Source organism: Lucilia cuprina, chromosome 3 (genome assembly GCF_022045245.1).
Source record: "Lucilia cuprina isolate Lc7/37 chromosome 3, ASM2204524v1, whole genome shotgun sequence".
NCBI lineage: Eukaryota > Metazoa > Arthropoda > Insecta > Diptera > Calliphoridae > Lucilia > Lucilia cuprina.
In genome coordinates, this window is record NC_060951.1 from 61,475,230 (window position 1) to 61,488,289 (window position 13,060).

Below are 13,060 nucleotides of genomic sequence, written 5' to 3' on the forward strand. Positions count from 1 at the left end.
AATTCGGAAGAAGGAAGACTTAATATTTTAAGTAAATAGTTATTTTCTAATTTCTTTTTTCGATATTATTATATTAAATTGTTATTTATATATATTTTTTTTTAAAATTTTACATTTTACAAAAGTGATATTTGCAAGAAACAGCTGTTTATTGTTTATGTTTTTGACTGAAATGTTGGCAATACTAACAAAGTTAAATGATTTTAAATCCATAACTGAAAAACACAATCATCGGTTAAAGTACGCATAAATTTGTTCCGAGTTTAATCTAACAGCAAGTTAAGCCTAGTTTAACTGAGGAGTAAGAAACACGCCCTTAAACGTGTAAATTTTCAAAAAGTATTCGTATTTTTTCAATAAGGTTTGAATGTATTATACATTTTACAGGTTAAATAGGATCTGAAGTTCACAAAAAGCACCTTAACTTACTTTAGAAGATATGAAATTATCAAATTCCTTTTTTCACCCTAAAATTTGAATTTCCAAAAAAAAAATCTTTTTGGTGGATCTCAAAAATATAAAAATGTTTCATGTTTCGAAGTTTAATTCACTAACGCTATTCTTTAATATACATATATAAATAAAAGATGGCGACTTCGCTCAGTTATAACATCTTTAATTTGTGATTTTCAAATTTTAGTCAAAGATATCTCGAAAACCTATTGTGATAAAGAATTTCTGTAATTATATTCGCACTCAGGGCAGCTTAATCTCGTCGCCTGGTAAAAATGAAAAAAAGATAAAATATTTCTTAATTTAAACAAAATTTTCATAAAATTATCATTAAAAGCAAAGTTAGATTATGAATGTTTATTTTAAATTTCCAATTTCCATTTAATTTTTCTTTTATAGGAAAATTTTAGTTGTTTTTCTTAGTTTTTTTTTTAATAAATATTTTTATTTAAAGGGAAGTTTACAGGTTTTTTATAAATATTTTTTTTATTAATTTATTTCATACACTTAGAGAAATGTTGTTTGATTTCCTTTTTTGTATTATCAGCTGTTTAAGGATCTTTTGTTGTTCTTTGTTTTAATGTAGTATGTTTTGTTTTTTTTTTGTTTCATTTTTGTGACTCGAGGACAATTTTAAAACAAAAGGCACATTTATTGTATGAATTCTTTGTTTTTTATTCAATAGGCTGGTGATAATAAGGATTTTTTGTTTGTTTTTCTTTATAGTTTTTTTATTTATTTATCTTAAGAAATAAAACGTTTTTGTTTTTATTATTTTAATTAATATTTTTTTTCTTAAAATGTACTTTTTTTATACAATTCCTAATAATTTTTAAAATTAACGTCACTTTTTATATATTTTTATTTTAATTTTTTTATAAACAATTAACAAATTACATATGTATGTATGTAAGTACGAATTTAAATTTAAAAGAGTGTGTAAGAATGTAAAAGATAAACTTTTAACTAAATTGAAACAATTTACAATTGTTTAGCTAGGACTTACTAATTTAAATTTCAAATTAATATATTTTTTTATAATTTTCAAATAGTAATTTTTATATCTCGTCTTATAAGTGGCACATATGTATGTACGTCAGCTTGAGCTCAATTTCAATGAATTTTGGGAACGTTTTTCCACATTCTCTTCGAATGTCTTTAATAGGAATAAATTTCTGCAAAGATACCTTTGTAAAGCGTGGGTTCAGTTGAGGTACATCATTGCTACTGGCTGGATTTAATTATTAGATTCTAAGACCTCATTAATATACACTAAGATACATAAGAAGTCATAAGAATCACTTGCCATTATTATGACTTCACTTCAGATTTTGTATGAAGTAAACTACAACGTTAACCTAGCAATCTCCAGGATCTAAAAAATTAATTTATTAAAGAACAAACAAATTTATTGTTTGTGTTTAAATTGGGAAATTAACTTCCAATGATTTTAAATCCTGACCTAATGCGATTCGAATTTTATTCAACTGAAGATTTAAGATTTAAACTAGAACTAAACCAGAACTGAGCTAGAACTGAACCAGAACTAAACTAGAAATGAACTAGAACTGAACTAGAAGATACTAGAACTGAACTGGAACTGAACCAGAACTGAACTAGAACTGAACTAGAACTGAACTAGAACTGAACTAGAACTGAACTAGAACTGAACTAGAACTGAACTAGAACTGAACTAGAACTGAACTAGAACTGAACTAGAACTGAACTAGAACTGAACTAGAACTGAACTAGAGCTGAACTAGAACTGAACTAGAACTGAACTAGAACTGAACTAGAACTGAACTAGAACTGAACTAGGACTGATCTAGAACTAGAACTGATCTAGAACTAGAACTGAACTAGAACTGAAATAGAACTGAACTAGAACTGATCTAGAACTAGAACTGAACTAGAACTGAACTAGAACTGAACTAGAACTGAACTAGAACTGAACTAGAACTGAACTAGAACTGAACTAGAACTGAACTTGAACTGAACTAAACTAGAACTGAACTATATGACTGAACTAAAACTGAACTAGAACTAAACTAGAACTGAACTAGAATTAGAACTCAACTAGAATTAAACTGAACTAAAACTGATCTGTAACTGAACTAGAACTGAACTAGAACGGAACTAGAACTGAACTAGTACAAACTAGAACTGAACCAGATCTGAACTAGAACCACAAAAAACGTATTTTAAATTGTTTTCGAACATAAAAAATTTTATTTCAAATCTATTTAATCCGATTTTATTTTGTAACAGAAAGACATCTCTATCGACTTAATAAATTAAAAAATTAAATCGGATAAAAGTTTTTAAGTCCATTTTTTGGAGGTTTATTTAAAAATGTTTATCTAATCATTACATCAACGTTATAGATATGTATTTGAAACAAAACACATAAAAAATATTTTGTGAAATTTCTTAAAATTTACAAAATTACTTTAATAATTAAAAAACTTTATAAATAAAAAAATAAATAAAAATAATACAATTTGTTTTTTTACGATAACTTTTGTTTTTTTATTATATCCTTTTAATTTGTTGGGTTTTATATTTAATTTTTAAATATAAGAAGAGTTTTTCAACAATTTAGCACATTATTTATAAATTATTTAATTAGGACTTAAATAACAATTTATTTATATTATTAATATTTTATTTAATATTTTAAGTTTTTTTATTTTTAATTTTCATTTAAGTAGAATTATTTTGTGGCCATTGTTGTTGGTTTTTAGTATTTTTATTTTCATCATTTTAATGATAAAGTTTTTTTTCAGAAAATTGTAGTACAAAGTACTAAGCTCTAAATAGTTTTAAATATCTACTATTGTTGGTAAAACTCAATTGTGTTTTAAAGAAAAGAAAATAAACTTAAAACTGTTATAAAATATTTCATAAATTATATATTAAGGTTATTATTTTTATTTTCTTTTACTCGTTGTGATTTGTGTTTCTTTTAAATAACATAATGTTTTAATTGAAAAATAATATTAATATTATAAAATATATATTTTAAATATGTTTGATAATAAGTTTTAAGACAAAAAAATTTAACTAACAATATGTTTAAAAATTATTTATATGTAATTATGTTTGTTAAAAAAAACAAAAGTGATGAAAAACAGGAAAACAATAAAGGGACATTTAAAATGTTTGTTATATAGATGGTTGATAATGGTTAATTATGTTTTTATGACAATTTTATAAAACAATATAAATAATTATTTAAATACTATAGAAAACAGATACAAGACAAAGAGCGTTAGAGAGAGAAGAAATAAATACTATAGCGGTGATTTCTAAAATTTCGCTAGAAAACCGTTGTATATCAAAAACTCTAGAAAATAGTGATAAAATGATTAAGGGAAATTTTAAATTGCGATTAATTGGCAAAAACTTTAACTTATTGTGAACAACTTAAAAATGAACGTTTTACATTCCAAACTCTGAAATCCTCACCTTGTATTCTCTAATAATTCCGTAAAGTCTACCACCGCTTTTATGAAAAATGTTTAAGAAATTAATGATTTAACTCATAAAGAAAACTTTTTTCAAAATGAAGGTGGATAAGCCTCCAATATTTTGTATCAATGTAGGTGGGTAACGATATAGTACTATATGGCTAGTTGAGCAGGTTGTCGCTGGACAAGCTTTCTGGAGAGCGAAAATTTTAGTATCTGCCTTCGCTGCCAGCGAAAAATAATAAACTCTTTGTACTCCTTCTTTCAGTCGAAGAGCAAAAATTTTACTATCTGTCTTCGCTGTTTTTAATTTAAATTTACAATAAAGAAACTGATAAATCTTTGTAAAACCTATAAATATTTCCAAATGTAAAAAGTTCCGTTGCAATCTGAAAATTATTTAAGACAGAACATAGAACTGAACTAGAATTGAACTAGAACTGAACTGGAACTGAACCAGAACGGAACTAGAACGGAACTAAAACTGAGCTAGAACTGAACTAGAATTGAACTAGAACTGAACTAGAAGTGAACTAGAAGTGAACTAGAACTGAACTAGAACTGAACTAGAACTGAACTAGAACTGAACTAGAACTAAACTAGAACTGAACTAGAACTGAACTAGAACTGAACTAAAACTGAACTAGAACTGAACTGGAACTGAACCAGAACGGAACTAGAACTGAACTAGAACTGGACTGGAACTGAACCAGAACGGAACTAGAACTGAACAAAAGTTTGTATTAGCTTCCGTTACAATCTGAAAATCATCTAAGTCATGATTAAACTTTAAACAAGTTTTCAAACTTATGCAAAAAAACGGTTCTCTTTTTTGATACCTTTAAGATCTATAACGATCAGAAAATCATCTAAAATATAAAACGAAAAAATGTGTTCTAAAACAAAAAGGAATTTTGAAGAATTTTAAAATAGATTTCAAACTAATGTAAATATTGATCTTTTGTGAGTTAAGATCTGTTACGATAAGAAAATGATCTAAAATGATCTCGTTTTCAAACAAAGAGAATTTAAAGAATTTTAAACACAAGATTCGTAATAAGTAATTAAAGATCTTTTGTTTTTATAATATGATCGCTTACGATCAGAAAAATATCAGAGTTATGAACTGAAACATATTTTTAAAAAAATATTGCTAGTATTGGAATCTGTTACGATCGAAAAATCATCTTAGTTTTAAACATTTTACAAAAATATTGAAATTTGTTTTAAACACCCTAAGCCTGATTAAGTCCACCTACGGTTATCGCTTAACCGAAAGTTATTTTGTCGTTTAAAAATATTTTTTGTATGAAAACTGTCAACTTCACCTTAAGATAGAAAATAATAACCATACATTGCGATAATGGGGTTAGGGTCTTAATCATAAACTTTTATCAAACGTTTAGAAATCAAATTTTCATACAAAATTTTTTTTTTAAAACTTTGATAAATTTTTATAAACTTTTTTTTAAATATTCAATAAATTTCTTCAAACAAAAGCAATTCGTAACCTTCAACCATTATATCAAACTTTTCTAGAGCCTTATTTTTAAAACCCTTAATTCTTTAAATGATAATGTACTGTTATTAAAGAAAAGAAAAACTATTATTAAAAAAAAACTGGTGCTTTATATTTGTATAAGTGTTGCTTAAAATGTATCCTTTCAAAAAAATTGTTAAAAAAAACTATTGGCTATCAAGCTTATCATTCGTTCTACTAAATAAGTTTTCTTTTTTTTTTCTATAAATAAAAGAAGAGAACAAAATTGTTTATATTATAAATTTAATTTTCATTATTATCGTCATCATCATCATCATAATCATTAAACTTGTCAACATTAATAAAATAATATTTTGTTTTCTTTTTTATATATTTATTAATAAATATGTATGTATTTACGTATGTATGTATGTATCATTTTGAATTAAATATTTATGTATGTATGTGTATAATTTATTTATTAGGGAACTGCATTTCTATTTATTGATCATTTATATTGTTTATGTAAAACAGAGTACGTCGTATTTACTTTATCAGTTTTAGTTGTATTTAAAAAATTTAACAAAAGAAAAATGTAAGATTAAACATTTTTTAATTTTAAAATTTTAAAGGAATTAAATTGCTATCAACATTAACCATTACACATATTTTGTAAAATATGCATTTAAAACTTCATACGAAAACATTTAATCTTACATTTTTCTTTTATTTTAATTGTATTTATTTATAATTTTTTTTTCTGTATCGTCTGGTGGTTAAATTGTGGTATTCGAGTTATTTCTTTTTGTTTCTTGTAACTATTTATAATCATAATATTCATTTTGAATATTATATTTTTTCAAATTTGTTTTCTTTTCCTTTGTTTTTTTTTTTTTACTAAATATAACAACAAATGCATTATCACCAATGCGTGGGATATATATTTTTTTGTATTATTTTCTTACTACCAAAAAAATTATATTAAACTTTTTTCTTGTTCGTACTAATCTTAAGAATCGTTTATAACGTTTTGTTTTTTTTTTTTTTTTTGTTTTAATTTTCATATTTTTTTTTAAGGGCGGGGGAACTAAATGTTAGTGATAATAATTATTAAATGGTCGTCTTATACGTTTCTTGCCTTTTGCTTTTGTTTTGTTGTATTGTTGGTTGTAGTTAAGAAGCTTTTTTGCAAAAAAGAAAGACTTTGTAATAAATATTTTGTTTGTTATTCTGTTTATATAATTCTATAATATGGCTTCTAACGTATTTTTATAGCCATTTTTTTTCTGTTTCTTATTTTCTTTATAGTTTTAGGATTTTCTTTTACGTTTGTTTCTATTTTTTTGTTTGTATGTTGTTTTGTGTGTATGTTGCTTTTCTTTTAATGTGTTTTATGTTGCTGTTGTTGATGTAGTGTATTTGTCGTTGATCTCGAGACTGGTCGACAACGTACTCGAGGTGGCAGTGTCCATGTCGTCGTAGCGGTTGGTCATAGTGATTCCTTAGAAGGTACCCATATAGTTGGACCAGATTGTGACCAAATCATTGATTTCACTTTACTGTAGATTTCTTCGATAGTATCGCCTTGTACTACGCCTAAAAAATTCATAACAAAACAAATTTATTTCAATATTTTGTTCGATTTTAAAAACTAGAACTGAACTAGAACTGAACTAGAACTGAACTAGAACTGAACTAGAACTGAACTAGAACTAAACTAGAACTGAACTAGAACTGAACTAGAACTGAATTAGAACTGAACTAGAACTGAACTAGAACTGAACTAGAACTGAACTAGAAGTGAACTAGAACTGAACTAGAACTGAACTGGAACTGAACTAGAACTGAACTAGAACTGAACTAGAACTGAACTAGAACTGAACTAGAACTGAACTAGAACTGAACTAGAACTGAACTAGAACTGAACTAGAACTGAACTAGAACTGAACTAGAACTGAACTAGAACTGAACTAGAACTGAACTAGAACTGAACTAGAACTGAACTAAAACTGAACTAGAACTGAACTAGAACTGAACTAGAACTGAACTAGAACTGAACTAGAACTGAACTAGAACTGAACTAGAACTGAACTAGAACTGAACTAGAACTGAACTAGAACTGAACTAGAACTAGAACTGAACTAGAACTGAACTAGAACTTGAACTGAACTAGAACTGAACTAGAACTGAACTAGAACTGAACTAGAACTGAACTAGAACTGAACTAGAACTGAACTAGAACTGAACTAGAACTGAACTAGAACTGAACTAGAACTGAACTAGAACTGAACTAGAACTGAACTAGAACTGAACTAGAACTGAACTAGAACTGAACTAGAACTGAACTAGAACTGAACTAGAACTGAACTAGAACTGAACTAGAACTGAACTAGAACTGAACTAGAACTGAACTAGAACTGAACTAGAACTGAACTAGAACTGAACTAGAACTGAACTAGAACTGAACTAGAACTGAACTAGAACTGAACTAGAACTGAACTAGAACTGAACTAGAACTGAACTAGAACTGAACTAGAACTGAACTAGAACTGAACTAGAACTGAACTAGAACTGAACTAGAACTGAACTAGAACTGAACTAGAACTGAACTAGAACTGAACTAGAACTGAACTAGAACTGAACTAGAACTGAACTAGAACTGAACTAGAACTGAACTAGAACTGAACTAGAACTGAACTAGAACTGAACTAGAACTGAACTAGAACTGAACTAGAACTGAACTAGAACTAAACTAGAACTGAACTAGAACTGAACTAGAACTGAACTAGAACTGAACTAGAACTGAACTAGAACTGAACTAGAACTGAACTAGAACTGAACTAGAACTGAACTAGAACTGAACTAGAACTGAACTAGAACTGAACTAGAACTGAACTAGAACTGAACTAGAACTGAACTAGAACTGAACTAGAACTGAACTAGAACTGAACTAGAACTGAACTAGAACTGAACTAGAACTGAACTAGAACTGAACTAGAACTGAACTAGAACTGAACTAGAACTGAACTAGAACTGAACTAGAACTGAACTAGAACTGAACTAGAACTGAACTAGAACTGAACTAGAACTGAACTAGAACTGAACTAGAAGTGAACTAGAACTGAACTAGAACTGAACTAGAACTGAACTAGAACTGAACTAGAACTGAACTAGAACTGAACTAGAACTGAACTAGAACTGAACTAGAACTGAACTAGAACTGAACTAGAACTGAACTAGAACTGAACTAGAACTGAACTAGAACTGAACTAGAACTGAACTAGAACTGAACTAGAACTGAACTAGAACTGAACTAGAACTGAACTAGAACTGAACTAGAACTGAACTAGAACTGAACTAGAACTGAACTAGAACAGAACTGGAACTGAACTAGATAGATTGAAAGAGAGCTATTAGAATATTCTCTATTACTGCGTGAATACCACGGTTGGTATGAGTAATATTGTATTAAAAATAGTATTTATTACTTACCAGTAAAGTACTCTCCGAATTCTTGTTCCATTTTGATAGCACGTTCATATGTTTTCTTAGCTTGTTCTTCGGTCATACGACGATTCATTTCCCTAAAACAATTATAATAAAATAAAATATATAATCAAATAAATAAATCACAAACAAAAATAATAAAAATTTATTTTACTAAAATAGTTAAACATTAATTAATTAATAATTATATTTTTTGTAATGATTCACTATGTATAATATACGGCTATTTTACATATGTTTCATATAAATTTTAACAAAAAAACTTGTTCTGACAAAAATAAAAATAAACATTATTCAGAATCAATTTTCTAGTATTAATGTGTAGGAAAAAATAATTTAAAATTTTAACTATTATAAATTGAAATTTACATAAAAAATTTCTTAATAATAGTTTAATTAAATAAATTATAACCTGTGATTGAAATTGATCTGAAATTAAGGCATAATCTATTCCAACAGTTAAATATTTAAATTTACAAATGAAAATTAAATGATTAATGATTTATAAATAGTTTTTAACACGCAAATTTAAAACTAGTTTTTAAAGACAGAATATATTCCTATAAACTATTTTAATAACAAAAACATACATAGATATGTATAAATAATTAATATGTTTAATTATTAACTTACATGATTGAATCGACAGATTTAGGTTAATAAATACAGCAATTGGATATAATTGTGCTACTTGTAAACGTTTTATTGCATTGCCCGATACATCTAGAATACAATGTTTACCCTTTTCGGCAACTTCACGTACACTGGCTACAGAGGTGCCATACAAATTATCATTGTATTGACCAGCCTCAATAAATAGATGATTTTGTATATCATGTTCCATTTGTTCGCGCGATGATACAAAATGATAATCACGTCCATCCACTTCATAATCACGCTTGGGACGTGTTGTATCTAAATGAGAAAAAGTGAAAACAAATGGAAATTAAACAATGAACTAGAACTGAACTAGAACTGAACTAGAACTGAACTAGAACTGAACTAGAACTGAACTAGAACTGAACTAGAACTGAACTAGAACAGAACTGGAACTGAACTAGATAGATTGAAAGAGAGCTATTAGAATATTCTCTATTACTGCGTGAATACCACGGTTGGTATGAGTAATATTGTATTAAAAATAGTATTTATTACTTACCAGTAAAGTACTCTCCGAATTCTTGTTCCATTTTGATAGCACGTTCATATGTTTTCTTAGCTTGTTCTTCGGTCATACGACGATTCATTTCCCTAAAACAATTATAATAAAATAAAATATATAATCAAATAAATAAATCACAAACAAAAATAATAAAAATTTATTTTACTAAAATAGTTAAACATTAATTAATTAATAATTATATTTTTTGTAATGATTCACTATGTATAATATACGGCTATTTTACATATGTTTCATATAAATTTTAACAAAAAAACTTGTTCTGACAAAAATAAAAATAAACATTATTCAGAATCAATTTTCTAGTATTAATGTGTAGGAAAAAATAATTTAAAATTTTAACTATTATAAATTGAAATTTACATAAAAAATTTCTTAATAATAGTTTAATTAAATAAATTATAACCTGTGATTGAAATTGATCTGAAATTAAGGCATAATCTATTCCAACAGTTAAATATTTAAATTTACAAATGAAAATTAAATGATTAATGATTTATAAATAGTTTTTAACACGCAAATTTAAAAACTAGTTTTTAAAGACAGAATATATTCCTATAAACTATTTTAATAACAAAAACATACATAGATATGTATACAAATAATTAATATGTTTAATTATTAACTTACATGATTGAATCGACAGATTTAGGTTTAATAAATACAGCAATTGGATATAATTGTGCTACTTGTAAACGTTTTATTGCATTGCCCGATACATCTAGAATACAATGTTTACCCTTTTCGGCAACTTCACGTACACTGGCTACAGAGGTGCCATACAAATTATCATTGTATTGACCAGCCTCAATAAATAGATGATTTTGTATATCATGTTCCATTTGTTCGCGCGATGATACAAAATGATAATCACGTCCATCCACTTCATAATCACGCTTGGGACGTGTTGTATCTAAATGAGAAAAAGTGAAAACAAATGGAAATTAAACAATTTTTAAATAAAACTGTGAAAAATAGTTATTGACAGTTTAGTTCTAGTTCAATTCTAGTTCAATTCTAGTTCAGTTCTAGTTCAGTTCTAGTTCAGTTCTAGTTCAGTTCTAGTTGAGTTCTAGTTGAGTTCTAGTTGAGTTCTAGTTCAGTTCTAGTTCAGTTCTAGTTCAGTTCTTGTTCAGTTCTAGTTCAGTTCTAGTTCAGTTCTAGTTCAGTTCTAGTTCAGTTCTAGTTCAGTTCTAGTTCAGGTTTAGTTCAGTTCTAGTTCAGTTCTAGTTCAGTTCTAGCTCCAGTTCTAGTTCAGTTCTAGTTCAGTTCTAGTTCAGTTCTAGTTCAGTTCTAGTTCAGTTCTAGTTCAGTTCTAGTTCAGTTCTAGTTCAGTTCTAGTATAGTTCTATTTTAGTTCTAGTTCAGTTTTAGTTTTTTTCATAATATTAAACTTACGTGGCACACATGATCCAAATTTATCTGGATATTCTGATATTAAGTCATCATTAATACGATCCTTTAGGGGACCCAATATTATAACGGGTCTGGTGTAATTTATAGATAACCGTTGCACAGCCTCGTACGATAACACGTTCTCTTCTGAAGCTGTAAAAGTATATGTGAAAAATGTTTTATGCAAAGGGAGCTAAAGGACATGCAAGCGTCTTATAAATGAAAAATAATAATAATGATATTTAATTATATATATATATTTATATACTCTTTTATATATATATATATATGTATATATTTTTGTGGTAAAATCTATAATACAATTCTAAAGCCAATAGGTTTTTCTTGTTATGACATCTTTTAATTTTTGTTTGTTTAAAATGTAGCAAAAAAATGAAGAGTTTTCTTTTAAATAATTTTTTGTTAATGAAAGTTTATGTTAGAGATTTATATATTATTTGAATTGAATTTGATTAATATTCTTGGCTTAAGTAAAAAGTTAATATTAAAGAAAAAATTTGTAAATTAAAGAAAATGTTTGTTAACGAAAAATATCAACTAAAACTAAAGAGATAAACTTGGTTAAATCATAAACAAAAATTCTAATCTAAAAGATTTTGCAGGCAAGTGTGTGTATAGAGGTGTGTTTTTTTGAATATAGAAATAGATATAATTAGTTTTTTGTTTCTTTTTGTTTTTGTGTTAAAAGTTTTTAAACATTTATAATAATAAATATGTATTTAAACAAGTAGATATGTAGATAATAAAATGCAGTCAAGACATTTAATAATTTCTGTTAAGTGTACATATAATGTTTGTTTTGTGTAGAAAAATTAAAACAAAATTTCATTTCCCAGTAATCCAAAAGAACGCATAGACACGACAGATAATAGATAGATTCACATAAACATTTCTACTGGCATACAAAAAGAGGACTACATTAATTTAACATTTAAATTATATAATAAAAATAAACAAAAATTAAAAAGAATTTATAGAAAAAAATAATAAAAAATTTTAAAATATATAAAATTAAAACAATAATTTTGTTTTATAAACATATAATAAAGTAATAAAAAAAATAACAATAATAAAACCATAAATAACATAAAAAATATTAAAATTAATTTAAATTAATTATTTATAAAATAACTTACTTTTTTATCTAACAAAATAATATGTTTCAATAAATGTTTGTATTAAAAAAAACAAACTCAGGCTACATATAAGTTGAGAAATATTAATATTTTTATTTTGTTTATTTTTTGATTAAATTTTTTAATTGTTAATAAAGTTAATGTACACAACAACACATTGACATTTTTTTTTAAAGTTTTATTTAAAGAAATTATTTTATTATTAAGACCATGTATGGATGGATGTAGTTGGTGGCAAAACGATAAATTTTTAGGAAAGAGAAAATGTCTCTAGAAGTTTAATTACTCACTAGTTGGAAAAAAATAAACATAAAATAGGGGGAGGGGGCTGTTACAATTTCCAATTAAAATTTTAAAAATGCAGAATTTTATTAAAATAATTGTATTTTGTTTTAAAGTTTTTTTATTTTAATTGGAA

General features: G+C 26.1%; 1 protein-coding gene across 11 annotated transcripts in view; it reads right to left on the reverse strand.

The window, feature by feature from the left end:
• Positions 1-6,164: 6,164 nt before the first annotated feature.
• Positions 6,165-13,060, reverse strand: part of LOC111678828 (disks large 1 tumor suppressor protein) — a 60,492-nt gene continuing 53,596 nt past the window's right edge. For all 11 annotated transcript variants that reach the window (XM_023440250.2, XM_046946704.1, XM_046946705.1 and 8 more), the window contains 4 exons: positions 11,489-11,638; positions 10,721-11,003; positions 10,070-10,161; positions 6,165-6,999 (listed from right to left, as the gene is read on the reverse strand). In XM_023440250.2, the coding sequence (XP_023296018.2) occupies positions 6,893-6,999; positions 10,070-10,161; positions 10,721-11,003; positions 11,489-11,638 (632 nt within the window). In that variant the 3' untranslated portion in view covers positions 6,165-6,892. The remainder of the gene's footprint in view (positions 7,000-10,069; positions 10,162-10,720; positions 11,004-11,488; positions 11,639-13,060) is intronic.